General features: G+C 41.9%; 2 protein-coding genes across 4 annotated transcripts in view; both read left to right on the top strand.

Moving 5' to 3' along the window:
• LOC140465683 (pro-glucagon-like) overlaps window positions 1-6,222 on the top strand; it is a 46,513-nt gene extending 40,291 nt beyond the window's left edge. For all 3 annotated transcript variants that reach the window (XM_072561289.1, XM_072561288.1, XM_072561290.1), the window contains exons 8-9: window positions 1,428-1,529; window positions 6,079-6,222. In XM_072561289.1, coding sequence (XP_072417390.1) covers window positions 1,428-1,529; window positions 6,079-6,097 — 121 coding nt within the window. In that variant the 3' untranslated portion in view covers window positions 6,098-6,222. The remainder of the gene's footprint in view (window positions 1-1,427; window positions 1,530-6,078) is intronic.
• Window positions 6,223-11,920: 5,698 nt separating this feature from the next.
• On the top strand, window positions 11,921-20,771 carry snf8 (SNF8 subunit of ESCRT-II). The gene is made up of 8 exons (XM_072561281.1): window positions 11,921-12,284; window positions 13,021-13,071; window positions 13,214-13,352; window positions 14,320-14,424; window positions 16,550-16,622; window positions 17,423-17,564; window positions 18,855-18,929; window positions 20,055-20,771. The coding sequence occupies exons 1-8, from the start codon at window positions 12,231-12,233 to the stop codon at window positions 20,190-20,192; spliced, it is 777 nt and encodes a 258-aa protein (XP_072417382.1). The 5' UTR covers window positions 11,921-12,230; the 3' UTR covers window positions 20,193-20,771.
• The last annotated feature ends 461 nt before the right edge of the window (window positions 20,772-21,232 follow it).

The raw sequence follows: 21,232 nt of genomic DNA, 5'->3' as shown, positions 1-21,232 counted from the left end.
GATGGTGTGGGACTTGAATGTGCAACTTTCTGAGACTAGGCAAGAGGAATAATGTTGAATCCTGTGAAAGCAATGAAGTGAAATTTTGATCTGTTTGTATTCTTCAGTTTGTTACCAAGAGCTTGCTAATTTTTTTTTCAGTGATGGTTCTAGAGGTTTCTAATTGTTCAGGATTGTCCTGAAGTCTCAGGAATAAAAGATAATTTGGCTTATTACATTCCTCTGAAGTGTCTTAGGATGTTTTATTCACAGTCTAAATTGTTGTTATTAATCCCACGAACCATACCTTAGCAATTATAGAATCATAGATACATATAGCACGGAAACCGACCCATTCATGCCTACCAGACATCCCAATTTGAGCTAGTCCCATTTGCCAACATTTGGCCCATATTCCTCTAAACCCATCCTATTTTATATCCATCCAAATTTCTTTAAATAAAAATAGTGATGGGCATTAAAGATATCTTTTCTTTCTAAATCTCTTTAAGGATCTTTGTTTATTTGCTATAAGAATATTGGAGATGGGGAAAGTAGTCTGTTTGACAGGGTTAAAAACAGCATGGTGACATGACAAAAATTAGCTAATCCTTTTCAGAAGAGGAAGAGAACAGGGAACGTTGGACTGAATTTCTGAATAAGTGCTCCACTGTGTTTCAACACCAGGGGTCACTTGTCACTTACCAGTCAGGAACCAGCAGCTGGGAGTTTGGAAGGGATACTGAGTGATACCATAGGTAAAAAGATAGAAACTTACATTTATATAGTGCCTTTCACAACCTCTGGATATCACAAAACACTTCACAATAATGTGTAAGTAGAACGTACAATCTGAAATCTTTAATGATAAATACTCCTTTTGAAATTCTGTTATCTTGAAATTGTATTAACGTTATTGATTCATTATGGTATTATATATTGTAACATTATTGATTCTCTTGTACACACTACCATCACAATGACGGAACTTTCAGTTATATACCTTTCTCATACTTAAAATGTTCCAAAGTACTTTACAGCAGTAATACTTTAGAAGCGTGTTCACTGCTGCAATGTCAGAAAAACAGAGACCAACTGCAAATGCAATAATAATTGCAAACAACTACCTTTCATTGTGATGTTCACTGATTTAAGGAATAGATATTGGCTTAGGACATCAGGGAAAACTCCTCTACTTTACTTCACATAAAGCCATAGGATCTTTTCCCTGCATCAGTAACAGTAGATGGGGCCTTGGGTAGAGAAGTGATCTGACAGAGTAGTGCTGAGCAGTCATCCTGAGTAAAGATGACAATGCTAATTCTTAACCCTCTTTGATCACACTGTCCCTTTAAGTGGGAGACATAAATTGGAACCTAAAATGTGTTCTTGATTTCCTTTTATCTAATGATTTATTTTGATGATTTCCACAATGTTTTCTATTCTAGTTGTACTCGATCTGTGGATCCTCTTTCTTCTCTCCTGGGCGATCAACTTATTCAGGAGTTGCTGGACAGAATTCATATTGCCACTGAGGTCATCAACCAAAGGCAAGTTGCTCAAATGACTCCCCTGAAATAGGGGCAGTGTCATTATATAGTGTTAGTGCCCACATGATGGTCATATTCCAACATGGAAGCTCAATGTAAGCTTGTGTCCTAACCTGCACCAAGTCCCAATCACCCATCATCCCTGTGCTCACTGACATACATAGGCTCCCAGTCTGGCAACACCCTGTGTTTTGAATTCAGTCTTTGCCTTCCATTTGCTTTATGGCTCTGCACTTCATTAAATATCTGACATAAATATAATCGATTAATGTTGTTGTTTGAGGAACAGCACTTCATCTTTCTACTAAACATGTTACAGCCTTCTGGCCTCAACATTGGTACAAAAATTCCAGATCATAAATACCGTATTCCCACCCCTTTCCTCAGCCTGCAGCAATGGAACCATTCTGATTGCTAGCTTTGGTGTGCTGCCTGTATTGGTGATCTCCAGTGGTACATGGCATGTTGTAATCTCCTCATCATTTATTGCTAGTTTGGGGGCCTGTCCTCTTTGCCAAACTTTCTACACATTCCTCCCTCTCTGCTAGTCTGAAAAATGTATTGCTGGAAAAGTGCAGCAGGTCAGGCAGCATCCAAGGAGCAGGAGAATTGACGTTTCAGGCATAAGCCCTTCTTCAGGAATTCCTCATTCCTGAAGAAAGGCTTATGCCCGAAATGTCGATTCTCCTGTTCCTTGGATGCTGCCTGACCTGTTGCACTTTTCCAGCAACACATTTTTCAGCTCTGATCTCCAGCATCTGCAGTCCTCACTTTCTCCTCTCTGCTAGTCTGCTCAGGACCAATTATACATCACCTTCTGTTCTCATATTTCACCATTGTAAATATAAGAAATTCCCACAAACTGTGATCTGGAAGTGACCAGATAACTTGTTAGCTCTGTTGGGTGAAAGATAATTATTGGTCAGGACACCAAGGAGAACTATTCTTCTTTGAAATGATTCCAATGAAATCTAGCTAAGAGAATAAGCAAAACTCAGTTTAATTTCTCATCTAAACGATGCCACGTCTGACAATGCAGCACATCCTCAGTACAGCACAGGGGATATTACAGGATCATATAAGGACATCCATTCGGTCCATCAATTCTATACCAGCTATTTGGTTCTATTTCCCAGACTTTACCCTATAGGCCCGATTTTTCTTTTACCTTTGAAGTTTTAAAATCTCCTTTAGGAAGTTTTTATTGAATCAGTTTCAATCTCTTTTAGGTGGTGCTTTACATATCATAAAGCTTGATCCATGAAAAGGTTGCTTCATCTCATCTCTGGCTCTTTTGCCAATTATTTTTGATCTGTGTCCTCTCATTACATTTCTATCCTGGAAATGTTTCCCCTTGTTACTTAAAATTCTTCATTATTCAAATGCCTCCAATAAATCATCCCTTAACTTCCTCTGTTTTAAGGAGTAAAAGCTTCTCTGGACTCTCCTGAACTTCCTCATCATTATCGTCGTTCTAATAAATATACGCTGCCTTCTGTCTAAGGTCTTAAGAACATAAGGTATAGGAGCAGTAATAGTGGGCCATTCAGCCCATCAGGTTTGCTCTGCAATTCAATGAGATAATGGCTGATCTAATATTTGTCAACTCCATTTTCATGCCTTTCTGCCACAATGCTTGATCTCCTTACTGACTAAAATTCTATTTCAGCCTTGAAGATACTTAACGACCCAGCCTCAGCAGACCTTTGCAGTAAAGAATCCCACAGATTCAATATCCTCTCAGAGAACAAATATCTCCTCCATCTCTATCTTAAATGTGTGAACCCCTTATTCTGACACTATGCCCTCTGGTTATAGACTCTCCTACAAGGTGAAACAACCTTTCCACAACTACCCTGTGAATTCCTGTAAGAATTGTTATTTTCAGTAAGGTTGCCTCTTATTTTTCTATTTTCCTATGAGTACAGCCCAATCTATTCAACCTCTCCTCATTATACAGTCCCTCCAAACCTGGTTTCAGTTAAGTGAAACATCTTTGACCTGCTTGCAATGCCAGTATACCTTACTTTAGGAAAGGGGCCCAAAACAGATCACAGTATTCCAGTCATGGTCTGATTAGTACCTTGTATGGTTTTTAGCTATATCTCTACTTTTATACTCCATTCCCTTTGAAATAAAAGCCAACATTCACAGGACATAGAATGTTACAACGCAGTACAGGCCCTTCAGCCCTTGATGTTGTGCTGAACTGTGGTACCAGTCTGAAACCTATCTATCCTACGCTATTCCATTTTCATTGATATGTTTATCCAATGACCATTTAAATGCCTGTAAAGTTGGCGAGTCTACCACTGTTGCAAATAGAGCGTTCACGCCCCTACTACACTGAGTAAAGCAACTACCTCTGACATCTGTCCTATATGTATTACCTCTCCATTTAAAGCTATGTCCCCTCGTGCTAGCCATCACCATCCAAGGAAAAGGCTCTTACATCCACCCTATCTAACCCTCTGATTATCTTCTATGTCTCAATTAAGTAATCTCTCAACCTTCTTCTCTCTAAGGAAAACAGCCTCAAGTTCCTCAGCTTTTCCTCATAAGACCTTCCTTCCATTCCATGCAACATCCTGGTAAATCTCCTCTGAACCCTTTCCAAAGCTTCCACATCCTTCCTATAATGAGGTGACCAGAACTGTACACAAACTCCAAGTGCGGCGCACCAGAGTTTTGTACAGCTGCAGCATGATCTAATGGCTCTGAAACTCAAACCGTCTATTAATAAAAGCTAACACACTGTATGCCTTTCTAACAACCTATCAACCTGGGTGGCAACTTTCAGGGATCTATGTACATGGACACTGAGATCTCTCTGTTCATCTACACTGTCAAGAATCTTACCATTAGCCCAGTACTCTGTATTCCTGTTGCTCCTTTCAAAGTGAATCACCTCACACTTTTTCCACATTAAACTCCATTTGCCACCTCTCAGCCCAGCTCTGCAGCTTATCTATGTCCCTCTGTAACCTACAACATCCTTCAGCACTATCCACAACTCCACCAAACTTAGTGTCATCCACAAATTTACTAACCCATCCTTCTAACTGCAAATTTACTAACCCATTCTATTTCCCTTCACTACTATCTGCTGAATTTGGTTGCTAGCTTTTTGTAATTCAGGGACAAGGGTTCCCAAATCTCTCATTTCCACAACTTTCTGCAATCTCCATTTAAGTAATATTCAGCTTCTCTATTCTTCCTTCCTTCAAAGTGCATAACCTGACATTTTCCCAGGGAGTTATATTCCATCAGCTAACCTTTTGCCCATTTGCTTAACTTGTCTTTATCCCTCTGCAAACTCATGTCATCCTCATAACTTGCCTTTTCACTTATTTTTGTCATCCACAAACTTAGCTACAGTACATTAACTTTGCTGATACAAGTCATTAATATATATCATAAATAATATTTCTGTCACATGATGCCCAGAAAGGAGCTCAATCCTCCATCTGGGGTCTAACCAATGATCTTTGAAGGGTTAGATTGCTTGTCAGCTACGATGCTGTGACCAATCATCTGGGGATCGGGTTTGAACCTTCTGATCAGAGGTGAGAATCATACTGACTAAATCAAGATTGACAATCAGGTCCAATGTGTAGGCCTAGTTACCAGTCTGAACATCAGTTGTGGGCTTTAGCTAAATTGCTCTGTAAATGATGATGAGTTCAACTCTAGATGGGACAAGCTCAAGTTTTTCTCAGCTTGCTATTACTATTTTTCTTTATTGTGAGAAGTATAATAAAGAACTTCCCATGTATTGCACTGAAACAGACCATTTTCACCATGTGAATGCACTGACATTTAAGCTTTACTTGAACCTTCTCCCATTTTTCCTCCTTCAATGGTATCATTCTAACCCTCTATTCCATTCTCTCTTATACTCATCTATCTTGATGTTAAATGCATCTGTCACATTCACCTCAGTTATTCCTTGTAGTGAGTTCCAGATTCTTCCCATTCTGAGTAAAGGAGTTTCCTTGAATTCCCTGTTTGATTTTCTGGTGTCTCTGTTATACCAATGGGTTCTTTCTGCCCTTCTGCACAGTGGAAACAAGTGTCTATGCAGTGGAAGCAGGCCCTTCGGCCCATCAAGTCTACACTGATCCTTCAAAAAGCATCCCACCCCGACCCACATCAGCCTTATAACCTTTCATTTCCCATGGCTACTCTCACCTCATCTGCACACACCTGGACAATTTAGCATGGCCAATCCACTTAACCTGCACATCTTTGGATTGTGGGATGAAACCAGAGCACCCAGAAAAGTTCCACGCAGACATGGCGACAAAGTGCAAACTCTGCACAGTCACCTGAGGCTGGAATCAAACCCAGGTCCCTGGCTCTGTGAGGCAGCACTGAGTCACCATGTTGGCTTTCAAGCTTTCAGAAAGATCTGTATTGGTGGCTAGTACTCAGTAGTCATTCTGACATTGAAGTGTGGAGGAATTAAAGGTGTGAATCTGTGACCTGAGGCAATATTGAACAGATAATATCAGCGGTTCCCCCTCTTACACATGTGTCTTTCTTACAGGAACCATGGTCACCAGTGACGTGATCGCTTGAAACTCACCAATCACTGGAGTGGAATCACAGTACTAATGTTTGTCTTAGCAATTCTATAAAATTTTGAAAAAAAATGTGAAGGTGATCAGTAAATCAATAAAAAAGAACTCAGTGCACAATTTTATTAATCACTCATTTTCTTTAATAAAAGTAAAATGCAGTGGATGTTGGAAAACTCATTTGCTTTCACTTTCTTGGTTCTTATGAACTTCTCAGTATCACTATTCACCATCTTAAACATTCATTCACTCCACTAATGGCACACTCAATGTTGTGTGTATAGAATACGCATCATCCACCACCATATGGGGCAGCTAATGCATGGGAACACCACTACCCATGAGCTCCTTATGAGCTACCTAACATCCTGCTTGAAAACGTATCACCATTCCTTCATGTTTTATTCACTTGTGGGACATAGAATCCTTACAGTGTGGGAGCAGGCCATTTAGCCCATCAAGTCTGTCTGTGTGGAATTTGCACATTCTCCCCGAGTCTGCTTGGGTTTCCTCCCACAGTTCAAAGATGTGCAGGTTAAACAAAGAACAAAGAAAATTACAGCACAAGAACAGGCCCTTCGGTCCTCCAAGCCCACGCTGATCCAGATCCTCTATCTAAAACTGCTGCCTGTATCCCTTTGCTCCCTGCCCATTCATGTATCTATCCAGATGCATCTTAAATGACGCTATTATTCCTGCCCCTACCGCCTCTGCTGGCAACACATTCCAGGCCCCTACCACCCTCTGAGTAAAGAACTTTCCATGCATATCTCCCCTAAACCTTTCCCCCCTCACTTTGAACTCATGCCCCTAGTAATGAGTCCCCCACTCTGGGAAAATGTTTCTTGCTATCCACCTTGTCCACACCTCTCATGATTTTGTAGACTTCAATCAGATCCCCCCTCAACCTCCATCTTTCTAATGAAAATAATTCTAATTTATTCAACCTCTCTTCATAGCCAGTACCTTCCATACCAGGCAACATCCTGGTAAACCTTCTCTGCACCCTCTCCAAAACATCCACATCCTTTTGACAATGTAGTAACAGAACTGTACACTGTATTCCAAATGTGGCCAAACCAAAGTCCTATACACCTGTAACATGACCTGCCAACCCTTGTACTCAATACCCCATCCAATGAAGGAAAGCATGCCGTATGCCTTCTTGACCACTTTACTGACCTGCATTGCCACCTTCAGGGAACAATGGACCTGAACATCCATATCTCTTTGTATATCAATCTTCCCCAGTACTTTTCCATTTAATGTATAGTTCACTCTTGAATTGGATCTTCCAAAATGCATCACCTCGCATTTGCCCGGATTGAACTCCATCTGCCATTTCTCTGCCAATCTCTCCAATCTATCTATATTCCGCTGTATTCTCTGACAATCCCCTTCACTATTTGCTAGTCCACCAATCTTGGTGTCATGTGCAAACTTGCTAAACAGCCAACTAATACTTTCTGCCAAATTATTTATATAAATATCACAAACAACAGTGATCCCAGCACAGATCCCTGTGGAACACCATTAGTCACAGGTCTCCATTTTGAGATGCTCCCTTCCACTACTACTCTCTGTCTCCTGTTGCCCAGCCAGATCTCTATCCATCTAGCGAATACACCCTGGCCCCATGCAACTTCACCTTCTCCATCAGCCTACCATATGGAACCTTATCAAATGCCTTATTAAAGTTCATGTATATGACATCAACAGCCCTACTCCCATCAATCAAGTTTGTCACTGCCTCAAATAATTCTATTAGGTTTGGAAGACATGACCTTCCCCGTACAAAACCATGCTGCCCATTACTGATAAGCCCATTTTCTTATAAATGGGAATAGATCCTATCCCTTCGTAGCTAATCCGGCAGCTTCCCTGCCACTGACATCAGGCTCTATAATTACCTGGAGTATCCCTGCTACCCTTCTTAAGCAAGGGGACAACATTAGCAATTCTCCAGTCCTCTGGGACCTCACCCATGTTCAAGGATGCTGCAAAGATATCTGTTAAAGCCCCAGCTATTTCCCCTCTCACTTCCCTCAGTAACCTGAGGTAGATCCCTCCAGACCTGGGGACTTGTCTACCTTAATGCATTTAGATTTACCCAAAACTTTTTCCCTCCTTATGCTGACTTGACCTAGTGTACTCAAAAATCAAAAATCTATCCCTAACCTCAGCATCCATTATGTCCCTCTCCTCAGTGAATACTGATGCAAAGTACTCATTAAGAATCTCACCCATTTTCTCTGACTCCACATATAACTTTCCTCCTTTGTCCTTGAGTGGGCCAATCCTTTCTCTAGTTACCCTCTTGCTCCTTATAGATGAAAAAAAGGCTTTGGGATTTTCCTTAACCCTGTTTGGTTAGGTGAATTCTTAGAATCATACAATCCCTACAGTGTGGAAACAGGCCCTTCGGCCCAACAAGTCCACACCGACCCGCCGAAGAGTCTCCATCCCAAACCCATTAGTCTATGTTTATCCCTAATTAATGCACCTAACCTACATGTCCCTGAACACTATGGGCAGTTTAGCATGGCTAATCTACCTAACCTGCACGTCTTTTGGATTGTGGGAGGAAACTAGAGCACCCAGAGGAAACCCATGCTGACACAGGGAGAAATGCAAACTTCAAACAGATAGTCACCCAAGGCTGGAATCAAACCCAGGTCCCTGGAGCTGTAAGGCAGCAGTGCTAACCACTGCTGGTCACAATTGGTCATTCTAAATTGCCCATAGTGTTCAGTGATACATAGGTTAGGTGTATTGTTCGGGGGAAATGTAGACTAATAGGGTAGGGGAATGGGTCAGGATGGGTGACTTTTCAGAGGGTTGGTTTGGACTTGTTGGGCCAAAGGGTCTGTTTCCACACTGTAGTAATTTTAGGATTGTAGAAGTCAACACAGCACCCTTCAGAAGAGCATCCCATCTGAACCCAGGTCCCCCTACCCTATAACCAGCATTTCCCAAGGCCAATCCACCGATCCTGCATGTTTTTGACTGTGGGAGCAAACCAGAGCACCCAGAGGAAACCCACGCAGACACAGGGAGAATATGCAACTCCACACATACGGTCACCTGAGGCTAGAATTGAACCATGCCAATGGCTGTCTAACATTTATTCCCCATCCCAAGTTGCCCTTAAAAAGGGGCTGGGGAGCTGACATCTCGAAATGCTGCAGTCTACACACTGTAGGTTCACCCACAGTGCCCTTCAGATGGAAATACAAGGATTTTGAACCAGCGACAATGAAAAAAGTGTTATATTTCCAAGTTAGGATGGAGACTGGCTTGGAGAGGAACTCACAGGGGGTGGTGCTCCCATGTATCTGCCACCCTTGTCCTTCTAGGTGGGGGTGGTTGTGAGTTTGGAAGATGCTGTCTTAGGATCTTTGATGAATTTGTGCAGCGCATCTTGTAGATAGTACACACTGTTGCTACTGACTGCCATAGGAAAAGGAGTGGATGTGTGTGGACGTCGTGCTAGTCAAGTGGGCTGCTTTGTCCTGGATGGTGTCAAGGTTCTTGCATGTTTTTGGAACTGCACCCACTCACACAAGTGCGGAGTATTCCATCTTGACTTGTGCCCTGTAGATGGTGGATAGGCTTTGGGGAGTCAGGAAGTGAGTTACTCTCTGAAGTATTCCTAGCCTCTGACCTGCTCTTGTAGCCACTGTGTTTATGTGGTGAGTCCAGTTGAGTTTCTGGTCAATGACAACCCCCAGGATGTTGATAATGAGGAATTCAGTAATGGTAACACCATTGAATGTCAAGGGATGGTGATAAGATTTGTCTCTTCGTGGAGATTATAATTGCTGCTGGAATAAATTTTGGAAACCCACCCCCCTCCTCATTAACAGCACCTGGGCTGTACCTGCACTAAATGGCATAGAATGGTTTGAGGGGGTGGCTCAATACCATTGTCTCAAGGGCGACCATTGGCAATAAATGCAAATGTTTAAAAGTTGAGATTCTAAACCATGAAATAAAACTTGGTTATTTAGCTTTTTAAAAATTTTATAAAATTAATTTTTTGCAAAGTCTAATCACATGCAATTGTTACTGGACCCTTAACCCATCTATTAAGAAAGAAACTAAATATAGACATGAAGGAGATCACAAAATACCTATTCAAAGTTCCTCTTTAGCTGTAAAATACTTTGGATCCATGAATCATGAAAAGCAGTTCAGAAAATGCAAGTCTGTCTTTGTTTTCTTTCTTATTCTGTTTATGGTATTTATAGTCCAACAGGTTTATTTGGAAGCACTAGCAACCTGGTGTTGTGTGATTTTTAACTTTGTCCACCCCAGTCCAACACTGGCTCCTCCACATCATGGAGATGGCAAGGAAATACCAACAAAAGGAAATTAATTACTGCAGTTGCTGGAATCTGTACTGGAAAGAGTCGTTTAGACTCCAAGTATTAACTTGCTGGTGCTGTCTGGCCTGCTGTGATTCCCAGCATAAACAGTAGCAGAGACAAGGTCCTGTGCGGAGACACCCGACTCCCACAGCTACCTGGATTACACCTCTTCCCACCCTACCTCTTGCAAAAATGCCATCCCGTATTCCTAATTCCTCCGCCTCCACCGTATCTGCTCCCAGGAGGGCCAGTTCCACCACAGAACACACCAGATGGCCCCCCTTCTTTAGAGACCGCAATTTCCTTTCCCATGTGGTTAAAAATGCCCACCAATGCATCTCGTCCACATCCCGCACCTCCGCCCTCAGACTCCACCCCTCCAACCGTAACAAGGACAGAACGCTCACCTTCCACCCTACAAACCTTCGCATAAACCAAATCATCCGCCAACATTTCCGCCACCTCCAAACAGACCCCACCACCAGGAATATATTTCCCTCCCCACCCCTTTCCGCCTTTCGCAAAGACCGTTCCCTCCGTGACTACCTGGTCAGGTCCACACCCCCCTACAACCCACCCTCCCATCCTGGCACTTTCCCCTGCCACCGCAGGAACTGTAAAACCTGCGCCCACACCTCCTCCCTCACCTCTATCCAAGGCCCTAAAGCAGCCTTCCACATCCATCAAAGTTTTACTTGCACATCCACTAATATAATTTATTGTATCCGTTACTCCCGAGGCGGTCTCCTCTACACTGGGGAGACTGGGCGCCTCCGAGCAGAGCGCTTTAGGGATCATCTCCGGGACACCCACACCAATCAACCATAATGCCCCGTGGCCCAACATTTCAACTCCCCCTCCCACTCTGCCAAGGACATGGAGGTCCTGGGCCTCCTTCACCGCCGCTCCCTCACCACCAGACGCCTGGAGGAAGAACGCCTCATCTTCCGCCTCGGAACACTTCAACCCCAGGGCATCAATGTGGACTTCAACAGCTTCCTCATTTCCCCTTCCCCCACCTCACCCTAGTTCCAAACTTCCAGCTCAGCACTGTCCCCATGACTTGTCTGGAGTTGTCCTACCTGCCTATCTTCTTTTCCACCTATCCACTCCACCCTCTCCTCCCTGACCTATCACCTTCATCTCCTCCCCCACTCACCCATTGTACCCTATGCTACTCTCTCCCCACCCCCACCCTCCTCTAGCTTATCTCTCCACCCTTCAGGCTCACTGCCTTTATTCCTGATGAAGGGCTTTTGCCCGAAACGTCGATTTTGCTGCTCGTTGGATGCTGCCTGAACTGCTGTGCTCTTCCAGCACCACTAATCCAGAACCTGGTTTCCAGCCTCTGCAGTCATTGTTTTTACCCCGACAGTAGCAATTAAGGAAGTGGATGAGACAAAAGCGGAGGGAGGGTGGGAAATGTAGTTTAATGTAGAGCGGAAAGACTGGTGCTTAAATAATGCTGGGGAGAGGTTCGAGTCAAGAGGTTGGGATGTGTTTATAATATAGTAACAAGGAAACTGGAACATGTAACAATATATGGAGTTACTGTAACGGTAGAAGAGGAATCGCTACTTGACAAGCTCCTGACATTGCTGCTTCCGTGTGGCAGGCGGATGGGGTCAGCGCTGAACCGGGAATAAGGCGGAGCCGGAGCTGGAGCTGGAGCTGCAGTCAGTGCATTGGGTTCCTCGTTCCTGACCTCTTTCTTGCAGCGAAAAATAAAGCAGGCCCAGAGACCCGCAAAGATGCACCGCAGGGGAGTTGGAGCCGGCGCCATTGCCAAGAAGAAACTCGCAGAAGTAAGTTACAATGTGCTGTGGTTTTCCTCTCCGGCTACAATCCATTAACACCTCCCCAGCCCCAATATTTTGTCCACCATCTCCATTGACAGTCAGTTTTGCTTTTCCTTAGTCTATCAGCCTTTTCTCCCAGTCACTATCCTGTTCCCCTCCTCCTTCTCTCTCTCTCTCTCCACCCCCTGGATGATGGGGCGGGCTCGATTGGCTGAATGGCCTATTCTTGTGTCTATGAGGAGAGACACTGCTAACTGAGGACTAGTATCTTTCAAGAAAATAAAACCGCGTTGCACCTGTCTCTATGGGTAGGATTCCCATCTGAATTAGAAGACCATGCACCCTGCTCCTGAGCATCATTATCATCTCCTCAGTTCTGCAACTAAGAACAAACCACTGTGTGAAATCTTGAAATATAACTTCTGATGGAACTATTGTATAAAAGACCCAATTGAGTTATCTCCAGTGTTCTTGTCCAATATTTGTCTTTCAGTCAATGCTACTGAAAACAGACCAGCTGGTTAGTACCATATTGTTGTTTACAGAATCTTGTCATATATAAATTGTCTGTTTCCTACATTAAAACTGGATTAATTTTCAAAGTTCCTCTTTAGCTGTAAAGTACTTTGGATCCATGAATCATGAAAAGCACTTCAGAAAATGAAAGTCTGTTTTTGTTTTCTTTCTTATTCTGTTAATGGTATTCTGCTGCTTAATGTTTGCCTAACTGAATTTTCTTTAGGCTAAGTATAAAGAGCGAGGAACAGTGATGGCTGAGGATCAGCTGGTTCAGGTGAGTAACTATGAACTCAAACCCATTTAATTAATCTTTATTACTGTCTGAAATTGACACTTTTGGTTTCAGCTTTGCCTTGTAAAGAGGATCAATGGTCTGTCCTATCGAAAGATTACTGAATTTTTCTTGATCTTTGCAGATGTCAAAGCAGCTGGAAATGTTCAAGACCCATCTGGAGGAATTTGCCAGCAAGCACAAACAGGAGATTCGGAAAAGCTCAGAGTTTCGTGTTCAGTTTCAGGATATGTGTGCAACAATTGGAGTGGACCCTCTTGCCTGTAATCCTGTTCAGTCACCTCTCTCCAGTTTCATTTTGAATTCACATCTTCCCTGATCTTGAAATATTATCTTCATTGTAGAGAGAGTTTTATTCTATCTGACTCCATGCTATCCCTGTCCTGGGATTATTTGTTGGGACAGTGTTGAGGAAGTAAAAGAGTAGAGAAAGCTTTACTCAATATTTAATCTTGTGCTGTCCCTGTCTTGTATGTGTGTTTGATGGGAACAGGAGCTTTACTTTCTGTCTAAAGGTGTAGATGGAGCTTTACACTATCTAACCCTGCACTCTCCTGTCCTGGGAGTGTTTGATGGGGACAGTGTTGGAAGAACTTTACTTAGTTTAAAAGAGTAGAGGCAGCTTAACAATGGAGCTAACCCTGTGCTGACCCTATCATGGGTGTGATTGATGGGGACAGTGTAGAGAGAGCTTTACTCTATCTAACCCCATACTGTACCTGTCCTGGACTGTATTTATGGAGAGAATATCAAGGCACATTTACTTTGTTTAAAAAAATAGAGGAAAGTTTATTTTGTCTAAGCCCATGCTGTACCCATAGCGGGAGTGTTTAATAGGGCAAGTGTAGAGGAAGGTTCACCTTCAGTTTAAAAGCGTATAGATAACTTTGCTTTCAATGTAAGAGTAGGGAGAGTTTTATACACTGGAGGTTAGATTCAGAGTATCTCTCTTGAGAGAATTTGATGGTGAGTGTGTTGAGGAAATTTTACTCTATATCTATCATCCACCCTGGTGCTGTACCTGTTCTGGAGTATTTGATGGGGCAGTGCAGAGGAAGCTTTACTTCCTGTTTAAGAGTAAAGTTCACTCTGTACCTAACTGTGTGCTGTACCTGCCCTAGGAGTGTTTGATGTTGTGATGTGTGAGAAATTGATGAGACTTCTGTGCCCTTGCACTGATGAACAAAAACTGTCACATACACACAAGTTTACTTAATTTCCTCCTTGCAGCTGGCAAAGGATTCTGGTCAGAGATGCTGGGTGTCGGTGACTTCTACTACGAACTGGGAGTGCAAATTATTGAAGTGTGTCTGGCTCTGAAACACAGAAATGGAGGTGAATCTCTCATTATCCATGTTAAGTGAGTGAGATGGTTTGCATGAGACAGTGATTATGAGTGGCAATTTAAAACATACTTTCATCCAGGTTAGAAGCTTCCTTATGGAATGAAAATGGTTAAAGGATTTGAAAGTGCTGAACTTTGAAGTGTATGGGAGATGATACATCCACACAATCCTCTGTGCAACAACAAATTCAATGTAGATATTTGCATAAAAGGGAATCCAAAAGGGCCAATTAGGGATCAAAAAAGGTGGCATGGATCATGGATGAGCCATTAAGTAAGTATTTTGCATCTGTCTGTACATACGGAAATGTTGTTATCCAGGCCAGTTTTACAGAGGAGGAAGCCTAATCATTAGGAAGAAATGAAATGAAATGAAAAATTGATAGAAGAGATATTTGATGAGCTGATGGCACTGAGAGTTAACAAGGCACAAGGACTGGATGAAATGCAAGGAAGAAAGAGTGGACATTGCAGAGACACTGGCAGGAATCTTCCACCCCTTCCCTGGATTCAGGGATGGAGTGGAAGATTGGAGAATTTAAACATCTTTTTTGAAGAAAGGTGTAATTTTGTAAGTGTAACAATTACAAACTACTCAGTTTAACGTCATTGAGAGAGGGAAACTTCTGGAAACACTAATTTGGAATAGATTTAATAGCCACATGGATTTATTAAAGACCAAAAAGCACTTAGTACAATGCCATACAACCGATTTGAGAGGAAAATTGTAGTCTGTGGAATAAAAGGGACAGTAACAAATTGGATATAAAACTGGCATAGTGATAGGAAGCAGTGAGTACTGTTTAATGGATATTATTCCAACTGGTGGGAAGTTTGTCGTGGAGTTTTACAGGGATCAATGCTGGGATCCTTGCCATTACTAATTTATGTAAATCTAGATCATGAAGTGCAGAGGACAATATCAAAATTTGTAGATGACACAGAACTTTGAAGCATTGTAAACTGTGAGGATAACAGTGTAAAACTTCAAAAGGACATTGATAGGTCAGTGGATATGTGGCAGATGAAGTTTAATGCTGATAAGTGTGAGGTGATACATTTTAGTAGAAAGAATGTAGAGAGACAGTATAAAATATAGTATTCTAAAGGATGTGCAGGAGCAGACCTGGCTGTGTATGTGCACATATAGGTCAGGTAGCTAGAGCATGGTTAATAAAGCAAAGTAAACCCAAGCTTTATTAATGGGAGCATAGAGTACAACAGCAGGGAGATTAAATGGAACCATAATAAGACACTAGTTCAACCTCAGCTAGAAAATAGTGTACATTTCTGCACGCCACACTTTAGGAAGGATGTGAATGTACTGGGGATGGTGCAGAAAAGACTAATAAGAATGGTTCCAGGATAATACACAATAAAGACAGTTAGAAGTTGGTACTGTTTCCCTTGGAAACAAAAAGGCTAGGAGGAGATTTGACTAATGTTTTGAAACTCCTCAAAGCTCTGGGCAGCAGAAAGGATGTAGAAGGAGAGGTTACAGATTTAAAGTGTTCAGAAAAGAAGTAAAAATGATGTGGTTCGAGTCTGGAAATGCACTCCTAGGAAATGTGGTGGTGATGGGTTCAATCGAGGCATTCAAGAGGACATTGGATAATAACGCTCATTATTTATCGAGAAAAGGCAGGAGAATGATAATAAATCATGCCTATTCAGAGAGCTGGTGCAGACATGATGGGCTGAATGGCCTCCTGCACCATAATAGTTCTGTGATATAGCACTGAGTAAATCTGACATTGAGTTACATGAGAAATTAGGTCAGTTGACCAAACTGCTTAATTGGAAAACTAAGTTTTAATGTGTGTCTTAAAGGAGGGATCGGATAGAGATAGAGAATTTAGAGAGGACATTTGTGGTTACAAATGATGATGGAGAAATGAAAGTTGAGATGTGCAAGAGTCACATTAGGAGGGTGGTGGGTTTTGATGTTACACAGAGAGAGTGGGGTGCAATCACTGTAAAACTGTTAAGAATTGTGAAGCTGAAGCAAACCCCAGTTAGCAAGCATGCAGGCAATGAATGAATGGAACTTGGTGTGAAAATGATCCCAGCAAGTGAGAAAAGCAACTTACGACGTACCTTTTTACTTCTTTGTAGGTCTGATCACATTGGACGAGCTGCACCAGCGTGTATTGAAAGGTAGAGGCAAGTTTGCCCAGGATGTCAGTCAGTGAGTAAAACAGGCAACTCCTAATGAAGGGGATCAATAATTGATTTAAGTCTGATCCTACCTTGATTTGCTTGAGTCTAGCTGTCTATCATTCACTATGCAACACTTCATAGAATCAAAGCAATTTGGAGTACACAAGGAGGCCATTTGGCCCATGATGCTGGTTCTTTTAAAGAGCAATGATGCTGATGGTGATAATGATTGGAACTCCCTTCTGCAAATAGAGGTTAATCAAGCAATAGATATTAAATCTGAGATTGAGATATTTGGTTAACACAAATTTTATAAGGGATTTGGTCTTCAGGCAGGAATATGATGTTAGGTGACAGATCAGCCAAGTTGGAATTGGCTTCAGGTCTCCTCCTGTTCCTATGAAAAAAAAACTTTGGGGGTGGGGGAAAAAACCTAGACCCAGGGTCCAAGACCTTCAAATTAGGTTTCTCAATGGCAGTCTCTAGAGGTATTTCATCATATGAAAGAAAGTAGAAATCTAAAACTCCATTCCCTCCACGTTTAAAGAGGTGTTGAGGCTGAGAATCCATTGAAAATGTCTGAATAACATTTAGCAAACTCCATTTAGATAATAGTGTTAAAGGATTATGGAACCAAGATCTAATTCAATAATGGAACAGGCTTGAGGGCTGAGTGGTCTCCTCTAATGTAGACATTGACTGATTTTTGTTTTTCTTTTATGGTATTTCACTTGCCCTTTAAATTAGTCACATCAACCAATGACTTCTCCCTTTTGTTTCCTCTCTACTGGACACCCAACCACAACTCCACTTACCTTCGCTTCTCAGGGACGATCTCATTCGGGCCATCAAAAAACTGAAATCCTTAGGTAATGGTTTCAGTATAATCCCAATGGGAGGCGGATACCTGGTACAGTCTGTCCCCGCAGAGCTGAATATGGATCATACAGTGGTGCTGCAGATTGCAGAGGTAGGTGACATCACTCAGTTTTGAGACACAGCTGGTGGACTGAGGGAACATTTGATAACAACCTGCAGCTTTTTATATAATCAAAACTCCCATAGCATGAAACAGGAGCAACTGTCAAACAAACTTCAACACTGAACCACATACAGAAGTATTGAGATAGGTGGTCAAAGGTTTGCCCAGAGGCTAATAAGAAGTATCTTAAAAAGGGAGGAAGAGAGGTGTTGAAGTTCCAGAAAGCTGAAGGTACAATCACTAATGGTGGATGTCTGACCAGCTGTGTGTATGTGGGAGATGCCCTGCTTTTAGATTTTACAAGTTGATTTATGACAACTGTTCATGTTCTGAGTTTCCCATGTCTTCCTATTACCCACACATTTCAGCTCACTTGTTTGTAGACACCCTCTCTGTTTTTCTGGGATTTTAAAAAGTTCACTTGTGGAATGTGGATGTCGCTAGCTAGATCAACATTTATTGCCCAATCACTCTTTATCCTGGAGGAGGTAGTAGTGAGCGGACTTCTTGAATTGGTCTTTTAGCAGCAGGAAGGAGATATACCAGCACAGCTCTTCCAGGATTTTGACTTCCTGATAATAAAGGAACAGCAATTTAATTCCAAGTCAGTGTGTATAGTTTGGAGAGGAACTTTGCAGGTGATGGTGTTTGTGTGTCTGCTGCCCTTGTCCTTTTGGGTGGAGGAGGTTGCAGATTTGGAAGGTGCCAGTAAAAGGGGTGATGCTGAGTTAGTGTTGGTTACTGCAGTAAAGAAAAAACATCTTAAAATATCTAGGAGCAAATAAGCTACTCCACAAAGCCTGAACAACGTTTGGCTGTTAACTACTTCACAGGATGTTCCAAAGTTTTTTTGAAGTGTCGTCAATGTTGTAACATAGAAATTCAAAAGCAAATGAGCACACTGCAATCTACCACAATCAGCAATGTGACAATGGCCAGATTTGAATTGTTGACTTTGGGACAATTAGTGGTCACTAGGGAGAATTCACCTACTGTTCACAATCCTACTGTGGGATTGTTCACATCCACCTGGGGTGCAAACTGGACCTTTGTTTAATAAAGTCTTATTACCAGCATCTGTGCAGCACTCCCTCAAGTGTTGCACTAGGCATGTCAGCCTAGATTCTTGAACAGACTGAGACTGAAGTTAGTTTCCCCTCGAGTAACAGTGACCGGATAAAGGGCATGAATGAGAAACTGGGATAATTAGGGATAAAACTGACAACTGTCTTATGATAGGGAGAGAGAGATTAAACTCAGCCATTTTGTGTCTTACAGAAGAATGGGTATGTAACAGTCAGTGAAATTAAGTCCAGCCTGAAGTGGGATGCTGAACGTACTAACCAAGTACTGGTATGTATACTTACCATCTCCAGTCTCTCCTTCATAGAACAGACTAGGCTGTCTGCTGAGACTGACATTACATTTTCCATAATCTGACAGACCAAGGGAATGGTATAACTGGAGTCAGGCACAGGCAAAAACATTGATTCTATACATCTATCAAATATGGATGTCATCTTTGCAATATTGCTTTCTTCAAATAAGGAAAACTGCTAATAAAGACAGCCCATGTAACCTAATAGAGCTGAAACAGAATGCTTCCAATAAATGACTGGACTTTTGTGATTGTATGTTAGGGTTATTTGGGAAACCAAAGAATGAAAACATAGACAAACAGGTGGTAAAACCTTCCCTGTGATTTTGCACATCTAGACTAATGTGGATGGCAAATATGAAGAGGTCAAGAAACACATTAATTATTGAACTTTGAGGATTTGCATTTTTAAAAAGTCTTCATGATACATTACATTCCTTTGGTTCCCCATTAAATGTTCGTGTTCAACATTTTCATATTTTAAACTTCTGTGACATTGTCACCTTTCAGTGGTTTATCTAAAATTACAGCAACAAGCTTTTTCCCAGGGTGAAGGATTCAATAACGAGAGGTCATGCTTTCAAGGTGAGAGGTGGAAAGTTTAAAGGGGGATACACGCGGCAAGTACCTCACATAGAGGGTGACGGGCGTTTGGGACGTGGTAGAGTCAGACATAGTAGCATCATTTAAGATGCATCTGGACAGATGCATGAGTAGGTGGGGAGCAGAGGGATACCAATGCTTAGGAATTGACCGACAGGTTTAGATAGTATATTTGGATCGGCTCAGGCTTGGAGGGCCTGTTCCTGGATTGTAAATTTTCTTTGTTCTTTTCTTTGTTCAAGTCCATTCAAGTGATTATATTCCCACTCTACTTTATTCTCATTCTACTATCATTTCTCGATGTTTACCTAATTTGCCATCTGCATGAGTCACCAGCTGTTCCTCCCACTAGCAACTTGGTTATTCTCACTGCTCTGCAAAGATTTTGTTTTCTTTTCATTACAGCGGGGGAGGATAGGAATTTAGCTGTGAATAAGGGGTTAACAATTTAGATGAGAATCTGTGTCAAAAACTCTTGCTGTTGTAACCTCTTTCAGGAACATTTGTTGAAAGAAGGCTTGGCGTGGATAGATAAACAAGCTCCTGAAGAGCCTCAATACTGGTTACCTGCACTCTTTTCCGATCTATACTCCCAAGATGTCACTCCTGAAGAAGCTGATGCAAGTTTGCTGTGAGGAAAAATTAATACTTAAGTCCAGAGAGTGAATAGACTCCATCCACCTTGATGGTTCTGACACCAGAATGAAAGACTGGATGTTCAAGTTCTAGATCCACAAATCTTTCTGTAGCAGGCAACTTCCAGTATCCCTGCATATGATACTTGCACAATTAAATGGCATTTCTCAGCCTTTAACCACTGGAAACTAACCCAAGGTATTTTACTGCTACACACAGGGTTTGGATTTTGAAGAAAATGTCATTTGACACATCTGTCCAAAGTGTATTTCAAAATTGCCGTTGAAGTAGTGTTGCTGCAGATCAAGAGTTGGGAGCAGAATATTTGACCTGCAGAATTGTCTGGATAAGTCAACTGAAATACTAATCTCCCGCTAAAGCTTGTAATTTTGCTGGTGATGAAGCTATACAAAATATTGGTCAGAAGAACAACATCTGGGTCAGTTGTGCCTGCCTTGCTCTTATGATGATGACTTCTTATTCTTCCCCTGACCCCAAATCTTTGACTGACTGAGAAGTTGCCACTAGCAAGGTTTTGTATTACAAAACTCAATCCAATTTAATTTTGTCAAAAGAAACCATGTAATGAAGAGAGTTTTATTTTTGCACCAAGCATTCCCTCATTTAAAAGTTTCCAGCAGTGCACACATCACTTTCCTATGATTCATTAAAAGCAGCTTAATGCCAGTTTTTATGATTGAATCCAAATGCAGATGAATACTGACTGACGATTAAGATTTTCTTTTCCTTCTGCTAGTCAGGATGTCCCCATGCCCTGAAGCAGTTGGCAATTACATAAACTGCAAGTACTCAAAAGCCAGTTAAGTAGTTAAACTGACCCGTTCGATCAGCCCCCAAATATCATCATCCTACCTCCCAGGGCAGGTCCTGACTTGACTTTCGTCTCTGTCTTCACAAACCACACACCGTAATGGTTCATTGTACAAACTACAAACTGACAGCTTAGATATGAAGCTGTGTTTCCATGTTGCTCGAGGGAAAGGAGACAGGCACTTTGATTTAAGGACTCTCATACTTT

This window comes from Chiloscyllium punctatum, chromosome 42 (assembly GCF_047496795.1).
Source record: "Chiloscyllium punctatum isolate Juve2018m chromosome 42, sChiPun1.3, whole genome shotgun sequence".
Lineage (NCBI taxonomy): Eukaryota > Metazoa > Chordata > Chondrichthyes > Orectolobiformes > Hemiscylliidae > Chiloscyllium > Chiloscyllium punctatum.
The sequence above is the reverse complement of the archived record's forward strand: the minus strand, read 5'-3'. Positions and strand labels throughout refer to the sequence as shown.

Excerpts from the sequence above, each read along its gene's own strand:
- snf8 (XM_072561281.1), top strand. The coding sequence starts at position 12,231 with ATGCACCGCAGGGGAGTTGGAGCCGGCGCCATTGCCAAGAAGAAACTC. Across the intron at positions 14,425-16,549 it reads TCTGAAACACAGAAATGGAG|GTCTGATCACATTGGACGAG; the intron begins GTGAATCTCTCA and ends ACTTCTTTGTAG. Across the intron at positions 18,930-20,054 it reads AACGTACTAACCAAGTACTG|GAACATTTGTTGAAAGAAGG; the intron begins GTATGTATACTT and ends AACCTCTTTCAG.